A 27,347-nucleotide genomic window follows, 5' to 3' on the forward strand; every position below is an offset into this window, starting at 1 on the left:
TTTCAATTTTAACAATTGATATAACAACCAAATTTTTTTTAAATAAGTTTATGAAATTTATATACATACCCAGCAAACATTGTTTTGGTGGATTTGTAGTGGACCTATATAGGAATTTTTTAGCGGTTTATCGGACTTTTGCTCATCGGTTACTTAGTGGACCACTAGTGGCAGCCGCTATAAATGGCAAGCCGATAATTTTCCGACATTTTAATGATGGTAACCGATGGGCAAAACTACAGCAGTCCGATCAAAATGCCTATAAAGGTCCACTGAAATTCCGCTATAGCATGTTTGCTGGGAACGTACAGATGTTTATTTTTCAAACTATTTAATCACGCAACTTTTAGTGGTCAATTATGCTCAAAGCTTAAATTTTGCATTTTATTTAAAGTATTATGTTTTTTTAAACATTTAAGGAATTTTTTAGCACAAAAATATGTTAAAAAAAATTAACTTTATAATACGGTGACCATTAGACATTAGCAAATTTTTTTTAAAATTTGACCAAATGTTCATCCAATAACCTTTAGTACATACACCAAGTAACATAACACGAAATTAGTTGTTTTTTAAGTAATTTAAATTTAAAGTTGAAAAAAGGGTACAAAACGCTACTTTTTCAAGACGGCGAAAAAAAAGTTAAAAAAAAAAAATTTACAGACTTTATTTTGGCCCATTATTTACCCCGATATGCATTTAACGTAACTATTTTCGAAAAATTATCAGAAATGAAACACCCTAATGCCTACATTAAGAATTTAATAATGGTTTAGATTATTGTGTAAATCTTGAAAAAAGAACTAAATATTAAAATGCATTAGCTTGATATTTTGTTTTTTATATCAACTCTTCTTTTTATCACAAATTATTTGACTGCGTTCCATTGTTTTGTATTTTTCTGGCTAAATGTTAACGTTTTTGATTAATTTGCCTGCATCCTTCTAAGAAATGCTTTCAGAGCCTCATTTTCATTTTTTCTAAACCTAAAGTACTTGTCAATAAAATAACAATATTATTATATTGATTATTTTTAGACGGCATCCATTATGGTAATCTCAGCATTAGTTAGTTTGTTGCAATCATTTTTAGAAATGTCCATCGATGAGACGATTCTTGAAAATTCAGAAAAGTCTTGTCCATATTATTGCATAACAATTAAAGCTTTGGTATAACGTCAAAAAACTTTTGTTTGTTACATATTGATGAACAAAACTTTATAAAACCACAAACAATGCAGATAACAAAGACAAGAAGGTAAAAAAAAAAGCTAAAGCTTTCTTCTTCTTTTCATGTTCAAAAAGATATAGATCTCGAGATATATATTCTAGAATTTGAAACCTAAAGATCCTAAAATGTACCCAGAATTGGACAACATAGAGTGGAACAATAACACCGATTTCAAAATATTATGTGTAACTCTAAACAAAATGGAGGAAAAACTCAAGTTTCTGGGACTGCGCACTTTTTCACTTAGGGGAAAGGCTGTGTTGATAAATGCGCTAGCAATGTCAAAAGTGTAGTTTCTGGCAAACATGTGGCTTATTCCTAATTGGGCAATAGAACGATTGCATTGAACCATTTTTGAAAATTTGTGGCAAAAGACCTATTTCAATCCGGTCAAGAGAGAGTCATTTTTCTTATCCGTCAAAAGCGGGGGTCTCGAAATTTTAATTTTAAAGTCTTGCACTTCGCCTCAAAACACTTTTTCTACTGAAAGAATGCGGAGAGGATAAAACTCGCGATTATTACTACTTTTCAAAGTATTAGTTAGCAAGCTCACTTATAAAATTTAAGAATCAAAACCAAAGCTGGTATTTTTAAAAGCAAAACACTTTTCCAAAACACTGGGACAACAAAACATCTCAGTACTACAAAACAACAATTGAAATATTAGGCAAAAACGGGTCCCTGTTTAACATCCCCTTAAAATCAACAAAAAATTTTTACTTAGAAGTGGCAAAAAACAAAAAGACAGTCGTGCCAGCATTTTCTGGAACAGCAACTTTTCTGGAACAGTTCAACAAAAACAACAATGCCGTTGACCCAAATTTGGAAAAAAAAACTTTACTTCCCACGCAGGCGGACCGACACAAAATATCCTATTTCGTTTTTTACAATCTACTTTCTGCGGTCTTGCTAGCCAAAAGCACAAGGCAACAGATTGTTAAAAATAACAAATGCAAAACTTGCGGTAAAATTGAGGACAACATTCATATCTTTGCCTACTGTCCTCCTTCTGTTGAAATATGGGAGTATTTTAAACATGTAAAAAATTTTCTCCGATAAATTCGATCTATTCGATTGAAACAGCGAATTTATTGGAGAAAAACCCTACTTCGCACCTACTATTGACACTCACTCAAACCATCATGAGTGCAATATGGAACAGCAGATGCCACCATATGTTTAGCAATACAAAAATTGACCCAATCGTAGTGATCAGGGTAATAATCAGAAACATCAGGAGTATTATTACTTTAAAGTATAATTATCATGTCCGTAGAAACACTGCGGACATTTTCTGTTAATATTTTTGTATTAAAAACCTTTTTTGTTAAGTAGAGAATGGAAATCTGAAACTAAACGTATGAGCTAAAATAAAACAACGGCTCGTAGCAATATCTGCATGTTTAGTAAAGATTTCCTCTTCTTTGCAAATTTTTTCATGCTATGCAACAAAATTATTGTTATATATGATAAGACAATCACTGACAGCCCTTATTTCATAATATATTATTTTAGCATATAAATGTTATCTATAGTATTCATAACATAAAGTTTGTGTAAAAGTCCCGTAATTTTTTAAATTGTTTTAATAAAAATTTGTTTTTCTTCAAAAAAACATTCTTTAACCTATTTTTAATATCCTCTTTTTATAACTTTACCTAAACTCTCGATTTCTTTCCGCACAACGGCTGAAAATAAAAAACAAAAAATACGAAAAAATAAAAAATAAGAAAACAAAAAAAAATACAAAATAAAATTAAAAAATTAAAAAGTAGAAAATATATATATATATATATATATATATATATATATATATATATATATATATATATATATATATATATATATATATATATATATATATATATATTAGAGATGGGCCGATTCCGATTCCGATTCTCCTGATTCCACCGATTCTCAAGGAATCGAAAGAATCGCGATTCTCAACTTTTTTTAACGATTCCGATTCTTTTTTAAAAGACTTTTTATTGACTTCACTTCTTTTATTATTACTCCCTTGATAATTTAAGTTAATATATACACTTTTTGCCGTTGTGATTTTTTTTGTTTAATCTACGTTAAATCTTCACTTTCGCATTTAATATCATCGTTGAAGTTAAGTAACTGTGAAGGAAAACCTTAACAACGGTAAACGTTGAAATCAAAAGTAAAAGTTTATACTCTAAATTTCAATTGATTTAGTTTTTTCAATTTTAATCAATTTACCGACGGTAACTATTATCATAAAAATCTTATTTGCTTGTTTTATTATAATAATTATTATTGTTAGTATTATTATTTTGTATTATTATAAATGCTGTTTTAATTTCAGAATATAAACATATATATATATAGTTTCATTATCATGCCGAAACGTAAAAAAAGCGAGGTATGTGACTATTTTGTGATCAATTCAAATGACACTAACTCTGCAATATGCAACTTTTACAAAACTGTTATATCCAGGGGTGGTGGCAGAGTTTTTCAGTCATACACAACATCGAACATGCTAAAGCATTTAAAAACATTTCATAAATCTGAAATCAAAAATCAGAAACATGATAAAGCTAGCGTTTTCAATTTTAATATATGCGAGGATAGCTCTTCCGCAGGACCATCTTGTAAATCCAGTCCTAACTCTGCTTTTGAAACTCCTATGCCAAGGGAACCTCGATCTTCTACACTCGCATCCGCATTCACAAGTCTCAACCCTAAGTCTGAGGATGCGGAGATCAATACTAGAAGCTCTTCTTCCACAATTAGTTTTATAAAAATGAAGCCTAGATCTTCATCTACTAAACAACCAACAATACACCAAGTGTTTGCAAAGACCAGGCCTCTCACATCTACAGATCCGAAGGCAATAAAAATTACAAGGCTTATTGCTGAAATGATATGCACTGATAACCAACCTGTTAGTATAGTAGAAAATCCCGGTTTCAAGAGGTTACTACAGTTTTTGGAGCCAAGGTATACGATACCAAGCAAAAAATACTTCTCGACTATTGAAATTCCTAGCATTTATCAGAAGGTATCAAGTAAAATTCAGTTCTTGACAAAAAAAAGCTAATCATGTTAGTATAACTACCGACATGTGGAGCTCAACAGCCAATGTTGATTACATGAGCCTAACAGCACATTTCCTCACAGAAGATATGAAACAAATTCACATTTGTCTTGACGTGTTACCTTTTCCTTATGAGTCCCACACCACAACCAATCTTGTTAACTTTATGAATGAATCACTTGAGCGTTGGGGACTACTTGAAAAACTCAATGTAGTAGTAAGAGATAATGCCAGAAATATTGTTTTTGCTATGGAAGTCGGGAAGTTTACAAATATACCTTGTCTTGCCTATACACTTCAGTTGGTTGTGAAAGACGGCTGCCTCAACAATGAGCGCATATCGTTATTAACTGCTACTTGTAAAAGAATTGTAGGACACTTTAAACATTCGGTTAAGTCATACAAACCTTTGAGACACATCTCAGGAGATTCTGAGACTGCCTAAACACAGCATTATTCAAGATGAGCCAACTAGATGGAATAGCACCTTCCACATGCTGAACCGTTTAACTGAACAAAAAGATGCGCTTCTGTTGGTAACGCCACATTTCCCAAAAGCTACTCGACAAAACAAGGAGTTGTCAACCGGAGAATGGGATAGTTTGGTTCCTCTCGTTGCTGCTTTAAAAGTGTTTGAAGAGGTCAAGCTTACTGCAAGTTCATCGAAAGTGACCACATCAGAAGTTATCCAAATAATAAATGCAGTTAACATGTCAATTGATCGCATCAAGGACTACGGAAATTTCAAAGAATCTCTGTGTCAATCTTTGCATCGACGTTACGGAGACTGCGAGAATGAACCTATACATGCTTTTGCAACAATACTAGATCCCAGATTTAAAAACAAGATTTTTAGGAGCAGGACGATGGCTGAGAAAGCTGTTACTTTATTAATTGGAGAGTTAAATGCATTGGACATAGACGAGGGTCATGAAACTAAAGCTGCTGAAAATCAAAAACCTACCACACCTGCTCCAGGTACTGTCTGGTCATTATATAACCAATTAATCAACACAAATTCTGTAGTAAGTATTGTGCTTCTATATTAGTATTGTAATTTAAATATTGCAAGCCTATAAATTGTTTTAATGTTTTAGATTTATACTGCGCATTGCACATGTCAGACGAAGTAGCAGTGTACTTGAAAGAACATCTACTTGCAAGTCACGAGGACGTCTTGTGTTTTTGAACAAGAACCTCCCGTTTCTTAACTATCAGTACCAGGGACGTGGTGGCCCAGTACGAGGGTACGAGGACTTGTACTGGGCCCTTAATCTTGCTCAGGAAACTGGGCTCCCAATGCTGGAACAGAAAAAATTTATTTCAGTTCTATAAGTTTCTATCTGGGCATTTTTTACAATATTTAATTTAACTTGCTTTCACGTCGGTTTGTTTGTTTGCTTGTTTGTTTGTTTGGTGTCCGCTCAAAACAAATACTTGGTCAGCGGTAATAATAAAAGAAATGCGCTAAACTTTAGTTTAGCGTAAATAAAAGAAATCGTTATGAAAAGTAATTTAAACAAACAAAAAACAACAAACTTTGTTTAGCGTAAATAAATAAAATTAATGATGAATAATAATAACAAAAAACGTTGTTAACCTTGAATTGATAGATTTTATACTGTAAAAAAGTAAGTAACGTTTTAATACTTTACTTATAAATAGTAATTAAAAATAATAATTAATGTTTCTAAAGTAAATAAGTAAAAAAAATATCTTATAAACGTAGAAATATAAAGAAGAAAGCTAAATATAAAAAAGAAATCAGGAAACTGAATATGATCGATTGTCTTGCTCGAGAAAGAGAATGAAAATTTCGAACTAGAGCAAATGAATCATCTGAACAACGAAAAAAAAGAAGAGAACGATGTGTTAAGGCAATGGCGGCTGAAACAAAAAAAGGTAGAGGCAGATGTATTGTTAAACTGAAAGAATACCGAAAACAACCATTTTAGTGATGAACGATTAAACAATGTCTCCTTTTTATCTGAAATTAACCATCCCATCAATAGAAAAAAAGAGAAAATTGTTATTGAAAAGTTCAAAACAATAAATATATAAAATCCATGAATTCATTTGCTTTACATTGATAAATATGGTTAACATATGTTTGATAAATAATATTGTGTGTTTAATGAGTTTTTGCTATTACTTTCATTCACTACTACTCAATATGCTTCAGTCCACTCCCTATTGGTCAATGGAATTTATAAATAGTACAACTATGTATAAATTCCATGGACCGATAGTAGTTATAACTCAAACGAAAGAAACCAATGCCGTGGTGTCTATCATAGGACTAGTTTTAGTTTTATATTTATATTTCAGGTGAAATGAAGGAACAAAAAAAGAATCAACATTGAAATACAAATCTGGTGCTGAAAAAAAAGCTCAAAAACGACAACATGAATTGAAAGCAGCTAGTAATGATCCAAAACAATTAAAGTTTTGTAATTAAAGTAAAGTGCAGGTCCCACAAATACAGAGAAAAGCTAGGACATCATTTACAGCAACAGAAAATATATATAACTAACATCCGTTGTGAATATGACAAGTCAGCATTATTAAAAAAGAGCCAATAACAGAGATTAGTGACCAATCATTTGTACAAGAAACAGACAATAATCAAAATGTCATAATTGCAGCAGATAAAGGAGCGGAACTATAAATATTCAGACACATTCTGAAACCGAAAAATTACTGAAACTGAGAGAGTGTCTGTAGAAATGGGTTACTATGAAGTGCCTGTAACTGCAGCGGCAGACCAATAAAGGTTATTTAGTGGCGGACCAATAAAGATTATTCAGCGGCTCTACCAACAAAGATTATTTAGAAGTAAACATACAACGTTGTAAATGTCACTGAAAATAATCCAGCAAAATTTCTAGAGCTGAAAAATGCAAAGACGATTGATAAAAAGCAATTTAATGTATTAGGGCCAAATCAGCCAACAAAACATTCAAGGTTATCTAAGTATCATACTGAATCAGTTAAAATTAATGATATTGAAGTTGTGCAGAAAAAGTCATGGCTAACTTACTCTCTACTGATGCTTGTTTATGCTTTGGATCAAGTGAGGACAGAAATTTTTTACGTGATGATTTTGATAATTGATCAAACTTATGTCACATCATAACCAAGCATTGCACCCAGAAAAACCATCGAAATGCTGCTGAAGCTATAGTTCATGCATTATCAGACTCCACAATTGATAAGACATTAAATATTGAAACCACGAGACATCTGAACAACAAACGTAAAGAAGCGGAGAAACTACATCAATACCTAATACGAGTTATTGATGCTATTCGGTATTTGATCGCAGAGAGTATTTCTTTACATGGAAATGAGGAAGCCAACTTTTACAATGACTCTGAAATAAGTGAAATCTTTCAATGTAGCGCGTTTAAATTTCTAGAGTTGTTAAATTTACTCAGTCAGTATGATGAGGTGCTGAATGAAAAACTTTCAAATGTTTGCAGTACTCAAAAACAATCTGCTATAAGGGGTGCTAGAATTACACCTCTTTCTAATATACACAAAACAAGCTAATTCATACTATGACACAGATAGTCAAGAAGGGTATTTCAGAAGAGGTAAATAACTCAGTATTCTTTTCACCATCAGCTGATGGCAACAATGATATTACATTCTACGAGCAAACTTCTATTGTATTACGTTATGTTACGCTTGCTGCAGAAAAGGCCGTTGTAAAGGAACATCTGATTTCAGTGGTTGAAACTGGAACAACTAATGGCGAAGGAAAAAGTGAAAAAATCAAAGATGAAATCAAAAGTGTATAGGTAAAAGATGAAATTTAAAAGTGTATAGGTATGTCTTTTGATGGTGCAAGCAATATGCAAGGAACAAACAAAGGAGTTGTAACACATTTGAAGCAGTGTTCTTCCATGGCAACAAATATTTATTGTGGATCTCATGGAACAAATCTGGTTATGAAAGTTTGTGCAAAATCTTCTATTGTTTCTGTTCATTTTTTTGGAACAGAAAACAAGCCTGGTAATGTGCAGAAATTAAAGACTTTTCTATACGGAAACTCAAGGAAAAGAAATAATATTTTTGTGAAGTGCAAATTTCTTCTTGAGGATGTGAATCAATCTATTGAACTGGCTGCTACCCAGTGTTCGTTTCAGTGTCTTACAAAATGCCACAGACCAACTGCTGACACTATACCAGGCAGTAATCGATTGCCTTGAACAAATTTCAAATGACATGGAGCTTAAAATGTATATTCGATGTGAAGCACAAGGTCTTTTATCCCGATTTCAGTCATATGAAACAATTGTGACTTTATATCTTTTCAAAGAAATTTTTACTATCTTGGGTCCCCAAAATAAAATTCTTCAAGAAGAAACACTTGATTTTTTGTTTGCGATAATGTCTGTCGATGTATCACTGAAAAAGCTTCAAGTATCAAGGGACAGTGCTGACCAAAATGCTATTTTATCTGCTGTTAAAGTTGCAACAGAAGCTCAGCTTGAACAGCAAATATTTGTTGAGAATAGGACTCGCAGAAAGAAACGACTGGACTTCGATGAAACAGAAGTTTAGCGACTTACTCAGGCTAAAGATCGGTGGCTGGCAGAAGTGTTTTATACTCTAGTGGATTTAACAACTGCAATTCTTGTTGACAAATTTTCTTTACAGCGGAAATTTTTAGAAAGCATAGACATCTTTTATTGAAGAATATGAGTGAAGATATTATTCATAATTTTCATAACTCTAATTCACAAGAAAAAATTCAATCAGTGCTTGAAAAATTCAAAATTGGTATCAGTTTAAATGAATTCACTACTGAAATGGTTGATTTTGTGGAGATCTACAGAAAAGCTGCTGAGAAGGATAACAAAACTTTGCCATCTTTCCTCACCATTTACAATTTTTCGCTGTAAACTATGTTAGATGCTGTATTCCATTCTGTTGCAGTTTTATACAAGATATTTAGTTCAATTCCAACAAATTTAAATTGAGAGAGTTTTCAGCAAACTGAAACTTGTCAAAACTCGTCTAGCAAATCGGTTGACATCTTAGCATGTTGGGGATCGTGTGAACATAAGAAAATGTGGAAATTGGCCCATTCAGACATAATAAAAAACTATGCTGATACAAATGAGTTACGTAATATTTTGTATCCATGAAAAACTTTTTTTAGTATAAATAAAATTTTACTTAATCAGTTATTTTTTCTCACGTTAAAAGTACTTCACCGGGCCCCTCTTCTGGAAATTCGTACCTGCTTTTTAGGTGCCACCACGTCTCTGATCAGTACTAACGGTACTAATATCATATGTAAAAGCTGATTGAAAAGACAACATTCTGTGTATCCGATCTTTTTTACCATTACTTATGACTATATTATTTGTTTCTTAATAATAATAAGTTCCATACAAACATATATATTGTTTAGTATTATGCTACTTGTTTAGTTGCTATTATTTTACAGGGCCGACAACACGGTTTTCAAAATAGAGGGGGATAACTCCCTTATTTCGAAAAAAAAAAGTCTATTTATAGGTCAATTTTTTTAAAAAGGGGCATGCCCCTGGGCCTTGGTGTCTTTGGTCCTGTTTCACCTGTACCAATATAACTAATTTTGGTGTTTTCACTTTTAAAATCTGCATAAGTATTAAATTAACATGATATAACGGTTAAATTATTAATTTAACTACCAGTTTTAATTAAAATAATAAAAATCGCAAAAGAATCGGAACCGGTAAAGAATCAGAATCGCAACAGAGAATCGGAATCGGAATTGGTATTTTTCGGAATCGGCCCATCTCCAACAAATATATATATATATATATATATATATATATATATATATATATATATATATATATATATATATATATATATATATATATATATATATGTATATATATATATATATATATATATATATATATATATATATATATATATATATATATATATATATATATATATATATATATATATATATATATATATATATATATATATATATATATATATATATATATATATATATATATATATATATATTAGGGTGGAGCGATTTTGAAAATTTTTGAAATCGCAAAAATTTTCAAAAGAAAAAAGAACCTTACTCTTTTTTTTTTTAGTTTAGATGAGTTCTTGAGGTTCCTCTTTGGATTCTAAATTTTTGATGGGTTCTAATATTGTTTAAATTTTTTTTTTCTAAACTATATCAACTTGATACTTAAAAGAAGCAAAATAATATGCTGATTTATAAAATAATATTTGTTTTTATTAAAAAATTAAAATTAAAAAAGTAGAGTTGTTTTTTTCATTAAAAACCCCCGTCCTCAACAAAACGGGGGTTTTAAGGTATATTTTTGCAAGTATTTTTTTCACTTAAAAACTTTTTAAATAAAATTATTATTTATGAAACAAGCAGTTTTTTCTGCTTATTTTGAGTCCAAGGTTGATATGGTTTAGAAAAAAAAAAGTTCAAAAATATTAGGACCTGTCATAAATTTAAATTCCAAAGAGGACCCTCAAGATCTCATCAAAATCAAAAAATATTTTTTTACTTTTATCTTATAATTAATAGACATTGATTCGTGTCTCAGTAATATTGGTTTTTAAACTCTTTTTTTTTGCTATGAAAATCGCTCCACCCTAATATATATATATTATATATATATATATATATATATATATATATATATATATATATATATATATATATATATATATATATATATATATATATATATATATATATAAATATATATATATATATATATATATATATATATATATATATATATATATATATAAATATATATATATATATATATATATATATATGAACAGTTGTAAAACTTATATATGGTAAAACCTTATTTTCATTGTAACCTGAGTCAATGTAATTTCATAAAATTGTAAATATTTATTGTTTTAAAGGAGGAAGAAAAAAAAAAAAAAGGAACCATAGAATTGAATATTTCTAGATCAATTAAATAAACGATATCATACGATTAAGTTAGTTAATAACGTTGGTTTTAAAAAAATATTTGCTACTTTTTAGAAAAAAACCTATTTTTGTTGGAATTAATAAAGTTAAAATTAGCTGCTTTATTATTTACATTTAAACTTAGTTTACACTGCAACACTCATTTTTTATTTATCACTTGTAGCACTTGAACACTTGTAGCAACATTAATGTTCAAATCTATAACCGTTGATTCCATATTTACATTGCTCTTGACCCTATCTATATTTATATAAACTTAATTCAAAAACAAGTTCTCATTTACAAAAAGTTTACCATTCTTTTCTATTGTTTTAGTTCACTGTTTAACTCAGCAAACTTTTTAATTACTAATTTAAGTAATCCAGTGATTCACTTTATATTTGCTTTTATATGTGATTGCTTTATGTGTGGTTATTTAGTATTTTTCTAAAATTGAAAAAGAGTTTAGGCAAAATTATTGTAAAGGTGAAAAATAGTGACGTTGCTATGTCGGATGTTAAAATTCAATAAAGTGTAGTTTTTAAAGACTTAATGAAAATTTAAAAAAATAGTTTCGAAAATGCGAAACTAAATATATTTTGCATAAAATAAAAAAATAATATTTAAAAAAAAAAATTGTTTTTTAAGGTGTTTTTCATTTTAGGCTGCTAGGGGGCTTATTATCAAAAAAAAGTTGACATAATTAATGGATAGTTACTTGAATAAAAAAATGTTCAAAAAAACACTCTCGATGTCGGCATGTAAAAATAACCACATTTGTATAAAATAATATATATTTGTATACCAAAAAACAAGATCCATGTTTCTCTCTATTTTTATTAAGGCGACTTTCCCCACTCATCCTTTTTTTCGCGGAACGGGAAAGGAAAGGTAAAAATAATCACGTGGGCACTGATACTACAGTTTTAGTTTGTCCGAAGTAAAACTACGCATGCTACGTGATTAATTTTTCCGTCCCTATCCCGTTCCAGTAGAAAAACGAATGAGTGAAACCAAAATCCTATTAAATTGCACGTGTTAATTACGTGTGAAAGTTACATTATTAAAGTTGAATTTACGTTATCGATTTCAAAATTTAACTATTATAAAATACCCAAAACAACCAATCAGATTTAACTAAAATCATCGGCATAACAACCAATAAAATCATTTTTTCAAAGTTTTCCGAAATTTTTTTTTGTCATAAAATCGAGCGATAAAAAAATCGTTTTCTATCAGTAAAAAAGCTTTGTTTTCGATTCTTAAAAGTTAAGACTTGTGATTGTCAGACAAAGGGCTTGCCACAGTCCTATTTTTTCAAAGATTTATCGATTCAAATTGAAATTATAGCCAAATGAGAGAAGACCAACATTAGTTTTTCTAGTGGTGCAATTAAAAAGAAGAAATCTGAAAATTCGTTGGTATATTGTTAAAATCACTTGCTTTGTTAAGTTTTAAATAATCTAGTTTCATAGCCTATTTTTTATTCGTATTTTAGTCATGATTATCTTGATTTTAAAAAATTAATAGCAATTGCGATTTTGATTTTTTAAATCTTGTTTCACGAATAAGATTTTTTAGACTTAATCTTGTTTCACGAATAAGATTGAGATAATCGCATTATTTATCTCTTTGTTACTAGCTCTTTTTTTATTAATTTAAGAAGACTACAAAACAAAGAGAAGAAAATTCATAACATTGAAAATACTTATCATTTGCCTACCACTATAAATCAATTATGCTTTTTCCTTGTTTATGTACATATCATTTATGGATTTTCTTATTAGCTTGTCGATACGTGATTAGGAATTATACTTTGCCATTTATTAAATAGCAAAATAATAAAATTCCAAATCACCTAGCAACTAACCAACAATATTTAAAACAATAAAATTAGTGATGTGGCCATGGTGATTGCTAGTTTAATCTGCTTAGCAACTAGCTATCAACAGATTGTAGCAATAAAGCTAGTTGTATCTATAATATAATTATGACTAGCTTTATTGTTTCACTATGTTTTATGGTTATAATACAATTTATATTATAGTCTTGTTAAGATATTGTTAGCTTTAAAAGTTCAATATGCAACAATTGACATGTTGTAACAATATCATTTTTTATATAGCTAAACAATATCTAGTATTTGAATAGCCATAACACCACAATGTTTAAAGTTACTATTAATTCCTTTTTTAACAATAAATTAAAAATTAAAAACTTCTCAATAAATTTTTTGCAAAGCAAATGAGCAAATCAAACATTAATACTAAAAAAGTTTCTTAGTTGCTAATGTCAATATTTGCAATATGCACTATTGACATGTTGATCATTTTTAATGTCAACTCCCTACAATAGTAATTATTATTAAATATTGTTTTAATATAAGATCGCTGCCCCATCTCAAACCCTCAGATGTATGTACTGAAGAGGTAATGTTGCAGGTAATGTTGCAGAATAGTGGCGTAAAATAGTTTTATTTTTTGCTTATTGTGAGACTTGCTCAAAGTGGTAACTTTTAAATATAAACATGGAATATTTTAATATCTTTTTAATTTTCTTTTTTTTTTAAAGTTTTTTTTTTATTATTTGATAGTCTGCCTGCCCCAACCAAACCCTCAGTCGATGTAGCGACACTTCCTTGTAGCAGCAGGCTATAAGATAGTCTATGTATGTACTGAAGCCAATTAATATTACTTGCTCATATTAAAAAGTCACCACTTTGAGCAAGTCCCACAATAAGCGAAAAAGTAAAATTATTTTACGCCACTATTCTGCAACATTACATATATATATATATATATATATATATATATATATATATATATATATATATATATATATATATATATATATATAGTTGCAGCTTTTCCTTGTTTTTGTAGACAGTAGTAAGTTTCTGCATCATTTTAATTGTATGTTTTGCACACTAATTGCTTCTTAGTATCTTGATATCAGATGGTTCCTGCTTCCATTAGTACTTCAATGACTGCAATTCTTTTTTGTATGAGTGCAATATTTTTGATAAGTTCTTGTAGTCATTTTCATTGTACATTTGATTGGTAAGCCAATAGTCTGTTCAGTTATCTGTGAATCTACATATCTTTTCTAATCTTATATTTGCTGTAAGTGCAAAAATGAATGCAAGAGTGGCTAGAGTTACACTTAAATTCCAACTTGCGTTACTGATTTCTGAATGTTCTGAGTTTTCTAAAAATTAATTGATGGAGAATATCTGTTTTCTAAAAGAAGCTGAAAGTTATATTAAATGGTACTAAAATTCATTTTTCTGGCCTGGTTTATTATGATTTTGTTTTGTTCCAGTCATAAAATCTACTTTAAATTCCTTACACTTCTTTAAAAGTGCAAGCATAAATAGATTCGTTATGATTTGTATCAACAGTGATCATCTTTTTTGAATTCTGCAAGTTTTATTCATAAAAAAACTTATGAAATTCCTGCAGCAAAAGTTTTAGCCATGTTAACTTTTATATTTTTATGTGGCTAACTTAACTTCAGTTCTTTTGTTTTAAGTACAAAATTTGATATTTAGTTGTTTGCAATATTATTTTTGTTGTATATTTACTATTATTTTCTAGTTGTTTTACATGTACTTTTTTTTTTTTCATACTCACAATCTATAACTTGCTACTCATAATATATAAACTTGCTAGCAATAGTTTCATGGTCCTAATTTGTTAATTTTTATGTAGCGGTCAGATTTTGTCTTTTCAAAATTGAACCAGGTTTTTTGGTCCTTTTACACAGTAGTCTTTTTACATTTTTCATCACATTTTTTCATCCCCATTTATCCATCTTATCTAGCCCAAACATTATCCATCCTATCTAGCCCAAACATTATCCATCTTATCCCCAGCCCAAACATTATCCATCCTATCTAGCCCAAACATTATCCACCTTATCTAGCCCAAACATTATCCATTCTATCCCCAGCCCAAACATTATTCATCCTATCCCCAGCCCAAACATCCATCCTATCTAGCCCAAACATTATCCATCCTATCCCCAGCCCAATTATTATCCATCCTATCTAGCCCAAACATTATCCATCTTATCTAACCCAAACATTAGAACAACAACTTGATAAAAAATTTTTTTACTACTTAACTAAATTTAATTTTATAAATAAATTTTAAATTTACTTATTTTAAAAACTTGTTGCTATCACGTTTTGGGTGAATCACAAACACCAAAAAATTGCGCCTTTGTAATATGTAAAAAATGATTGTATTACTCTATATCTGTCCTTTTTTTAGTTTAAGTTTATCAAATATGGTAAAATGGAAGATAGCGTTGATGTCACTACAAACAAAGAAAATCTTTTAGATTTCCCAATAGAATCTCACAATGAAGGACACCAGTCTGATAATGAAGTTGGTATTAATGTTATCCAAAAATTTCAGTCATGTGAAGCTAATGTAAATAACACTATAGAAAAACTGGGAAGTTTAAAAGACTGTTTTATCATTTCTAATATAAATAATTGTGATGAAGTATATTCTTCTGTCGAGATTAAAGATATGGGAAAGCCAAAAGAATGTATTGCAGAACAAAGAAAAGACTCTTTAGACAAAGCAATTTATGAATCATCATTTATAGATGAATCACAAATTTTAAACATTCAAGAAGATAGCCTGATAAAAGCTGAACAGTTTGATCCCAAAGACTACACTTCAAAGTCTATAAATACTCATAAACATATATCCGAAATATTTCTTGACACACCAGTAAATTTTAATGGGGTTGTTCTAGATAGATCTTTCTTAACTGAAAGTTGTACAACAAATGATACAGAAGAAGAAAAGCAAGGGTTATGGTTTAAAGATGATCTGTTGTTATCATCTGATGTATGTATTTTATTTTTAATTCAAATATTTAGAGTTGCATGCAGCTTTCTGAATCCATATAAGCATTTAGTACTGCAAGCCATAATGTTGATTAATGAATATACATATGTATGTATATATGTATGTATGTATGTATGTATGTATGTATGTATGTATGTATGTATGTATGTATAAATGTATGTATATATACATATATATATATATATATATATACATATATATATATATATACATATATATATATATATATATATATATATATATATATATATATATATATATATATATATATGTATGTATGTATGTATGTATCAGGGATGCAAAGTTCCATCGATTTTTTGGGACTCTGTGATTCCGGACTCCGGAATTTTTTTTTTTTCTTAAATTAAATAAGGGTTTTTATTATCTGGAGTTTTTATGTAAAAATGCCAGAATATTTTATTTTTATTCATAAATAAAATATTCATAATATTTTTATTATGAATAATATATATAATTTAGGTGCCCTAAGATGTCTATTCGGCCTTATCGCAGAGCACCGCGGAAAAGCAATTAACAGGAATTCACTCCTTCTTCCTAACCGATTTCGCAAAACTTGCTCAAAGGTGGGTTTAAACCACGGATTCCTTACTTTTTAGGAAAAATAAGGGATCCGTGGGTTTATGCAGCCTTTTTGTCCCGCCTTTGCTGGATAACAATTAATAAGAATAATGCAACTCCAAAGATAACTTTTATTTGGTTTGTATTGTCGCACGCACAAAGTTCTCAATTTCTTAGATTATTTGAAAACATATGATTATAAAATTTAAAAAGTTTTAAATGTTTATTTACATTAATTACACTCTAAATTATAAAGTTACAAAAACAAAATATTACTACATCGTCAAAAAATATTCAAACAAAAAACTCGTTTGTTTGTATAAAAAGCATATCGTCAATTAACTCAGATGTAAATTGACTACGATGATCTGATGTCATGTGCTTTAAAACTGAAAACAGTCGCTCAACACTGATTTGGGATATGGGTAGCAACAAAGCGACTCGGCAAGCATCCCTTAAAACCTCAGGGAACTGTTTAATTGCTTTTAATGGGTTAAGTTTTAAAAATTCGTCTAAGTTGGAGGAGCTATCTTTAAGCATTGATTGAATTTCCGAAATTGTTTTTAGAGCTTGTCGAAACTCCGCAACATGAACTTAAAAAGAGTTGCGCGCTACTGCGTTTTTAATTTTGGCAAGTTCATCATTCTTTTTTTTATTAGCCAGTTGAATCAGTTTGTATTTAACTTTCCAAAGTCCATCAGCTGGAGCTATCTATAGAAATATTAATAAGTTTTTGAATATTTTTTAAAGTTAAATAATCAAAACTATAAATGCAATTTTATTTAAAAAAAACAACCTTATCTTCAGTCGCTGTTAGCATACAGCCATGCCTAATATCCGCGTAAACTGCTGCAAGAAACAATACATTTTTGTCTAGTGCGCTTCCTCTATTGTTCATTCCTTTTTGGAAAAATATAGTTGCACATTAAATTTTTAGGAGCCTCATTTTGCATATTCAGGTTTTGAATTACTGGTCGAATCTAGAAGAACAGAAGAATTCATTAAATATATGTATTAAGTTATTAACTAGTTATGTAAAGAGGATTATTAAAGAAATATTTACATAAATTAAATTTTACAAATTATTAAATAATGTAAATGTCATTAACATTGAACTAATTTGATTTATACTATACCGGTTAGAAAACCCGTTTATACACTTTAATTAAAACTTAGAAGTTATAAATTAGCCTCTCGATCATATTGAACTGGCTAGACCAATGGGTAGCCTGATCTAGTATTGGAACAAGATGTGGAGCTTCGTCCCTGAAGAAGTCAATCCACTTAGAATTTCTTGCAGTTTTGACAACTTCTCTCGCATGGCTGAGGAATTTTTTTATTGTGGGCCTCTTCAATGCATCATTCACGACTAGCCGTAAAGTATGGGCAGCACATCTTTCAAGATGTATAATGTTCATACTACTGGCAACTCCAAGACTACTGCCGCATTGTCTGCTTTATTTTGACCATTTTCGTCAAACTCATCATTTTCAATCAAAAGATCGCTTTTGTCATCTTCGATTTCCTTAATGGCGATGATGTCGAAGTTGTGCCCCCTTTTTATATTCACCTAAATATATTAACTATGATTTCAATAGTTAACTGAAAATTTAGTGAATATACGGTTTTCATTAAAAGTTTTATATTTAAGAAATATAAAACTTATAATGAAATATGATGAAAGTTTAAACTTAAAGCACTTTATTTTCTTTAACTAATTTTAACAAAAAAAAAAAGATTAAACAAACTTTTTTTTTAACAAAAACCTATTAGATCACAATTGCGGTTAAATGCTTTAACTTTATTTTTTCTGAATAAACGTTACATAAACAATATCAAAATATAATTTAAATATTCTAAACAATAAAAGTTAAGGTTTAACGTAAAACTGCTGAACGGGTAGGCAAATGGCCATTTCGCATGTAAAATGCGAGCTGTGTAACACTTCTTAACAAGGCGCAACATTCGAACCGATACTCAATCTGGCCAAATAAATAAAATCGGCAAAGAAGGAGGTTAGCTTCCCGGTCAAATGCTCTTTTTTAGTGCTTTGTGATAAGATTGTCAGGTCTTTTTTAAGCATATTAATAACTAAAAAAAAAAAAAGAGTCCTGGAGTTCTAAAATTTTTATGGACTCCTGATATTTCGGACTCCAGGCTAAAATAGGGACTCCATGGACTCTGACTCCGCACTTCGCATCCCTGATATGTATGCATATATATATGTATGTATGTCAGGGGCTATTCTAGACCGTTTTTGACAGCATCGACTGTATTTGGGGATTGCCCAAATTAAAAATTAAAGACCTTTTTTTTTTTCTATATTTTTTATGGCAAATATTGTTTTCTTTGCGAAAAATGTCTATATTCATCAATATTTCTGCTAAACTTTGCTGTGACAAGGAGGTACCGCGCCCAAATTTTTATCCTAGGATAACCTCTGTATGTATGTATGTATGTATGTATGTATGTATGTATGTATGTATGTATGTATGTATGTATGTATGTATGTATGTATACAGGCCTTAGAATTAGGGTTTTTGTTTAATACATGTTTTTTAGTTAGTGTTGTTCATCAGACTGTTTAAATATTAATTGTTTAAATATTTTTTGGTGTTGTTATTTTTAGCTAGTATGCATGAATAATCATTGTAATAAAGAAGAATACGACAAAATACTATCATATGAACATGAGTTTGCTGTCCCAACAGTTATTGAACCACTGAATCTGTCTTTAGACAAAAAAATAGCTTATTCTGATTTCAATTTTGATGAAACAGATTTTAAAGGTAAAATCTTTGTCTTATTATTTTAGGAACATGTGTATTGAGCAATAGTAATTAACATTACTTTGATAATGAAAATGAAAATTACAAGCTTTTTCTGTTTTATGCTTATATGAACTGAAAGTATATATTATATGAGTATATTTATATATTGAAAGTATATATGTCAAATGTGTATAGTTTTTTATGAAGTAAAACAAGTTTCTATCTTCGGTTTTTAGTTTAATTGAAAAAAACATTTTAAATTAATTTAATTCAAAGTGAAAACTCATTGCACCTAAATAAAAATATCTGTTTACTATTGCACATCCTTATTGGCTATCAAACAACAATTAAAAAAACAAACTATTTTAATTGACCTTTTAAATATTATTTTGGTTTATTTATTGTTAACCACTGTTATAGCATTATTGTTATATATTAGTTATTATCAACTGTCTTATTAATTTTAATGTATTGTTTATTATATTTCTGTCTAATATTTTTGTATATTTTCATCAAATGATTGTTTTATCATGGAAGTATTTCAAATATATTAAATTACCATAGTTGTTTATGAAGAAAATGAAAAAAAAAAAAAAATTTTTTTAATAAAAATATTCACTAGGCACCTTAATTAGTCTTTAAAACACTAATTATGGTGGGAGTAAACAAAAACACTTATTATGGTGGAAGTTAACAGAAAACGCTAATTATGGTGGGAGTTAATAAAAACAAAAATAAGATTTTAAAAAGCAAAAAAGTAATTAACAATAAACTTGTACTAGTAAAGCAGTTAGCAGTAGACTTAAAAACTGTGTACAAGTCAGGAAAACATAGAAGCTGTACCTTGTTCAATGGTAATTCCATGTCAAATCAGCAGAAAAAAACCAAAAATGTCACCCCATGTTTTGGATTTTGCTAATTTTTTTATGTTATAGGGTTAATAAAAATCAAGAAAATCTAAAATTTGGAACCTCAAACCCCTTGTGGTTCTTGAGATATTTGGGATTCAATTTTCTTATTTATGCTGACTCAGAATTTTTTGCAAAATACTTTTTTGTTGTTAAGTAGCAATATTTTATGAGCCAAATGAGGTATCATCCTGAAATTTTGTACATAGACATTCCACATGGTGGATACAAATTTCAAATTTCAAATTTTTTTTGACCACCATAATAACATGTAAATTAGATAATAAAGGCATATATTTTGAGGTATTTCGATGGTCAAAATGGTGATGTCACCTTGATAATTTTTTTTGAGACATTGTTATAACTTACAATATAGGTATCAAACATTGCTATTAATAAAAAATATATTATTGCAATTTTCAACTTGTCTAAATGTAGCCTTTTAAGTAAAGCTTTTTTATTTTAAAATAATTTTAAAAATCTAAACTAACTTTTAAACATAGAAATTTTAGATTTAATTAAAATGTCTAAAATAAATTGCGTCATTTTATGATTGCATCTACAATTCTATTTGATACTAAATGTTGCAATACCGATGAAAATAATTATTATTACGGTTAAAAGCGTCCATATAAAACTTATATTTACCCCTGAAGAGATAAGTCGGAATTTGGTATTTGTAAAAGATACTTCTGATTTAATTCTTCATATGATTAATGAAAGAAGTTTGAATCCTTATAGCACTATTGCTAGGATTTCCATTGATGGTGGACAGGGTTTTCTTAAATGTGTTATAAATGTTTTTGACCCACTATGTAAACATACAACTTCAGAAAGTCTTGATGATTGTGGTGTAAAAAGATTATTGGTTTTGGCTTTAGTTGAAGATGTTTCAGAGCATAATGGTAATCTTAGCAAACTATAAAATAGCATAAAATTTGTTGCTAACTTATGACAAAATTAGCTATATCTTAATTTTATGTTGTAAAAAGTTATTATTAATATAGTATTTTAAAATAATTTTAAAAATCTAAACTAACTTTTAAACATAGAAATTTTAGATTTAATTAAAATGTCTAAAATAAATTGCGTCATTTTATGATTGCATCTACAATTCTATTTGATACTAAATGTTGCAATACCGATGAAAATAATTATTATTACGGTTAAAAGCGTCCATATAAAACTTATATTTACCCCTGAAGAGATAAGTCGGAATTTGGTATTTGTAAAAGATACTTCTGATTTAATTCTTCATATGATTAATGAAAGAAGTTTGAATCCTTATAGCACTATTGCTAGGATTTCCATTGATGGTGGACAGGGTTTTCTTAAATGTGTTATAAATGTTTTTGAGCCACTATGTAAACATACAACTTCAGAAAGTCTTGATGATTGTGGTGTAAAAAGATTATTGGTTTTGGCTTTAGTTGAAGTTGTTTCAGAGCATAATGGTAATCTTAGCAAACTATTGAAATCACTAGCTCTGAGTGATGTAAAATATTCAATAGCATTTGATCTAAAATGCGGTAACTCTTTATTTGGTTTAAACAGTCACAGCGGCAAGTATGCATATCTCTGGTGTGAAGGGAAAAGTACTCTTGAGAGAGGAAAAAAAATAACCTTAGGTTCAATTGATATCAACTACAACAGGTTCGTTGAAAATGGATGCAAAAAGAATCACATGATGGAATTTAAAAACTGTATTTCTCCTAGAGTTGTATATCTTGATGAACCTCTAGAAACTTTAGTAGAACATCTCATTCCTCCACCAGAGTTACACATTCTTATTAGTATTACTTCTATGTTTGTAAAAATATTAATTACATTGTGGCCTGATTTTGATTCATGGCTTAAGTCGAATTATATAATCTCTAGAGGTTACCACGGCACTGGTTTGGATGGTAATAATTCACAGAGACTTTTAGATAAATTAGATAATTTAAAAGTTAAACTTCTAAGTGCAGCCTCTATATTACCAAATATGATATTTCTCCAACCTGTAGTTAGCTGTCTTAGAAGGTTTTCAATTATTAAACAAAAGGTTTTAGCATGTTTATTGGAGAATCTATTGCTGAATCAGTTTTAGATTTTAGAAAAGCTTTCGAAAACCTGCAGCTTCATCTTCTGGAAAAGTTTAATTACCAATTAAATATTAGCTGTTCATATTTTAGTATGTCATCTTGTTCCTTTTCTTCAGCATAGTCAGTTTGGGCTTGGTGTATATACCGAGCAGGCAGGAGAAAGTGCTCACCACTATCACTATCAAGTATGAAAGCGATACAAGCGTCGTTTGGAACACAATTATTATGCAAAACAGCTTAAGAAAAGTGTGATTGAGTTAATTTTAATTTTATCATAAAAGATCTCATTTTTTCATTTTAAAGTTGTATTTTTTCTAACAAAAATTGTTTTAGAAGTGTAATACCCCTATAAATTTTGAAAAAAATCCCCGCCTTCCTCATATTATCCCTTCCCCCTCCAATTATTTTAGGTAAAAACTATTTTTGCAAAAAAAATATGTTTAGAAGTTAGTTTAGATTTTAAAAATTATTTTAAAATACTTACCTAAACCCAATATTAATAATTAAACAAAAAAATTTAGAGTAAACCAAAATTTACCCTGGCTGTCTCAGGAGAGCACAGTGGAGGGCTCATGGTCTAAAGGGGAGGGGGGCAATTAAGCATTTTACCAACCCCCCTTCCTTTTTTTTTTTCTTTTTTATTCTTTGTTAAAAACATAAAGACAAGTGACTAGGAGAATTTTGTAGCCAAATTGTGACAATTACACATACTCACATAAAGTTGTATCTTAACTAAATTTGAAAAAATAACATGCAAATATATAAATAGTAATGCATTCGAAATTTTTCTATAAGTCTTTATTATTTTTTTCAATAATTTTTTCTAACTCAGTTTCTGAAATTTTATATATGCAACCATTTGTTGTAGATGGCAGATCAATGGTACATAAAACATGGTTTGATGGGACCCAACACATATCTTCCTGTGCGGGCCAAAAAAAACTTGGGCTGGGACCATGTGGATGCATAAATTGAATTTTATAATCTCCTTTTCTTTCATCTTTTCTGGTTATAATTCCAATCCACCAAAAATTGTCATAATTGCAAGCTACATAATCCATATGATTATAAATAATCTGCTGCACAACCAGCTCATTTGGTATCTGCACAAGGTTAAACGTCTGAAAATCAGTTTGTTGACTCATCCTCTTAAAATAAATTGTACATTTATTAATTGGTATATAATGGTAGAAGCATCTTGTTCCTGGCAAGGTTCTTCCCATAGTAAACCTTGGTTGTAATGATGATCGAACTTTATTTATTTCTGTTTTATAAACCAAAATGAATTGAATGTTTTTTATATTGGTGACTCAAAATTCAAACATCTTATCTACATCTAAAATCTGTTCAGTCATTGTCCTTTTTAAACTGGCTTGTGCAGTTTGTCTTTTTACTGTGCCCCCAATACCATCACAAGCAGATTTACCATGGCTTGTGGCAAAAAAAAACCATTCAGCATCAATATCAAAATCTTCCTTGTGATGACAAAGATTAATAAAGTTCTTAAAGTTTTTATACTGTGCTGCACATCCATCAGTGAAGTATTTAATATTACTAATTTGTAGAATGTTTGCTTTAATGTAAGATTCTGGAGTTAATGTTAATATCGGTATTTTTGCAGAGTATGATGTCACATTTTTAGCTTATCTTTTAATTCATTTAAAAGTGAGTTTAGATTGTCAATTTAATGGTGATCAACTGAAGAAGTTAGTGATGCACAAGATGGTGTCAATCTAATCATAGGATCAATATTATAAACTTCATTTATTTTGTTTGTTGTTGCTTTAGTTATTTGATCAAATTTTCTTTTGGCAGCTGGTAACCGTTGGTGTTTTGGCACTGATTTAAGCTTAATAAGTGACACACCTATAGATTGAAGACTTTCATTGAGAGCTGAACGTTGTTCATGTTCAGAGTCAACCCTGCTATAGCATGGATCATTTGATTCTAATTTTTTATTTATACTCTTTACCCTTTTGTAACAACTACTGCATAAATTCCACCCAGGTACAACAGGAATATCTTGTGTTTTAAGAGTTATTGCTATTGATAGCGATATCTTCACATTACCTATATAAAAAAAAGAAACAATTTCTTAAAACTAATATCAACTAAGCATCATTGTAAAGAACATATTAGTATATTTATTAATTTATAAAACAATTACATTTTAAATTTATAAAAATATTTGAATTTTCTTTTTAAAAAAGCATTTAGTTGTCTTATTATTTCTTTAGTTTATTTAATTACTATTTAAAACATTCTAATCATCAAAAAATATCAAAATTACCTTTTACGTTTTTCTTTTGATTTTCATGTTTTTTAAATAGATTACAGCATTTCTGAAATTTTCTTTCAAATGCAACTCCAAAGTGTTTTCTATGATAATAGCTAACTGTTGTAAACAATTTTCCACAATTAAATAAACCAGCTCTCCATAATAACTCGTGTTTTTCATCACTTAAAAATGTTGATAGGTCTAAAAGACCTTGTCTTCTTGTTAAACCTTGCTTGTGACAGTCAACATTACATTCTAATCCAATAGAACACTTTTTCATATTTTCTAATTTTTAATTTTATTCAAAAAATCTAGTTTTGAAATATTTTACAAAATAAACATTTTTTAGAAATACCATTAACATTATTTAGTTTATGGTAAATTATTTATACATTTTTTTATAATATACATATAATTTAATGTGCCATGTTATATGACTTTCTCTTATACATGATTAAAGGGTAATTGATTTTTATTTTATTTACAGATCATATAGTAATCATTTAATTTTAAGCTATATGTAAATAAAAATTCTGCAAAGTAACAGGAAACTAATATTTACAACATGAAATCAGAAGCAACAATATAATAATGAGGAAATAAAAGGTTTTATTTATAGAAAAAAAAAAATGTCTTATGTAAATATAGCATTTAAAAAAAATGTCTTTAATAAATGCATTTGAATTACAGCCTAGTAAAGTTTATATACTTAAAAAAATGTTAGTCTTTTACAAAAAAAATTAGCTTCAATAAATAAAAATAATACTTCTAGTAATTGCTCCATAAGGCCTCCAAAAAGCTTATAAGAAAAATTCTTAACAAAACAAAATTTTTAATTTTGGAAAAATATTTAATTTGGAATATATAGTAATAATTTGTTTCTTTTTCTTTTTTCTTTTTTTTTTTTTTTTTTTTTGGGGGGGGGGGGGGAAAAGCCTGACTACTTCCCCATCTCCATCCTTCTCTCCCCATACTTTGAACCTACCCTAGGCACAAAAAAAAAATTTAAATAAATTTCAAATTGTTGTCCTCAAAAAGACTTTAATAATATCTTTTTACAACATAAAAATAAGATATAGCTAGGTTAGTTATAAATTAGTTAGCAACATTTTATGCTGACTCAGCATATATATAACAGGCCTTGTTAAGAAGCGTTATACAGCTCGCATTTTGCTTGCGAAAAGGCGATTTGCCTACGCGTTCAGCAGTTTTGCGTTACGCAAAAACTTATATCTTTTAGAATATTTTTAATTATCTTTTGATATCGTTTATGTGACGTTTATTCTGAAGAAATAAAGTTGTAAGTAAAAGCATTTAACTGCAATTGTAAACTAATAGATTTTTTGTTAAAGAAACAGTTTGTTTAATAATTTTTTTTATTGTTGATAAAAATTAGTTAAAAAAAATAAAGTGTTTTAAGTTTTATCTTTAGGAATTAAATATATAAATTCCTTTTAAATATAAAAATTATTTTTAGTCATAATAGTTTAAAAAATGCACGATTTATTTTAATGTAAATATTTTATTAATAAGATATTTTGTTTATTGTTAATTCAATAATGTAAAGTTTTAATGACGTTTGTTTAATTTATGAAAATAAATCATGATCACGAATATGTTATCGGTAACTGGTAAATAACAAAAAAACTCTTTATTGTTTAAAAACATTATTAAAAAGAGTTCACAAATCAAATAAGAAAAAATTTATTAACAGTTAATAAAATAATCAAAAACCAACTGTAAAATCATAAGAAAATAAACAAACATTATTTTACGTTTCATGAAAAGAATATTTTTTTCAAAATAAAATTTAGTTCATATTTGAAAAAAATAATAAAAATGATTAATTAAATAAGAACTTAGATTTTATTTGTAACTTTTGTTTAGAAAAAAACTAACTGTTTGTATGATTTTTAACGCCTTAATAAAATAACTTTAATTACAATGCGGTACGTGAAAAGACGCTAGTGACGCAATATAACTTCTAATGATGCAGAATTTTATTTGCTGAGTTGAGTTACTTAAATATGCGTTACGCGTTTTCGCTACGCAGCGAAATCTCGTAACAAGGCCTGATATAAGCTTTACTTAAAAGGCTGCATTTAGAAAAGTTGAAAAATGCAGTAATATATTTTTTATTAATATTGATGTTTGATACCTATATTGCAAGTAATAACAATGCCTCAAAAAAAATGATCATGGTGACATCACCATTTGACCATCAAAATACCCCAAAATATATGCCTTTATTATCTAATTTACATGTAGGGGAGACTGGTTCTCCTAGGGACGTTTTTAGGTTAGTAAGTGTAGTTTTTCATCGGTGAATATAATTGAACTTTTGAAAACTGTATATGAAAATACGGTCCTTTGTGCACTTTTGATGAGAATCTCTGCTTTATTATACAATTTTTTAGTACTTTTTTTTAGCTGTAAAATGAGGTCTGACTTTGTCCCTAGGTAGAACATGGGGTTGTACCTAGGGACATAGGTGGTTGTACCTAAAGACGGCGGTTGTACCTAAAGACGGCGGTTGTACCTAGATAAAACAGGGCGCCAAATTGA

General features: G+C 28.9%; 1 protein-coding gene across 2 annotated transcripts in view; it reads left to right on the top strand.

The window, feature by feature from the left end:
- Positions 1–12,453: 12,453 nt before the first annotated feature.
- The window catches only part of LOC100212584 (band 3 anion transport protein), a 66,162-nt gene continuing 51,268 nt past the window's right edge, over positions 12,454–27,347 (top strand). For both annotated transcript variants that reach the window (XM_065800449.1, XM_065800450.1), the window contains exons 1-3: positions 12,454–12,697; positions 15,551–16,141; positions 19,371–19,530. In XM_065800449.1, the coding sequence (XP_065656521.1) occupies positions 15,575–16,141; positions 19,371–19,530 (727 nt within the window). In that variant the 5' untranslated portion in view covers positions 12,454–12,697; positions 15,551–15,574. The remainder of the gene's footprint in view (positions 12,698–15,550; positions 16,142–19,370; positions 19,531–27,347) is intronic.

Source organism: Hydra vulgaris, chromosome 06, assembly GCF_038396675.1.
Source record: "Hydra vulgaris chromosome 06, alternate assembly HydraT2T_AEP".
Taxonomy (NCBI): domain Eukaryota; kingdom Metazoa; phylum Cnidaria; class Hydrozoa; order Anthoathecata; family Hydridae; genus Hydra; species Hydra vulgaris.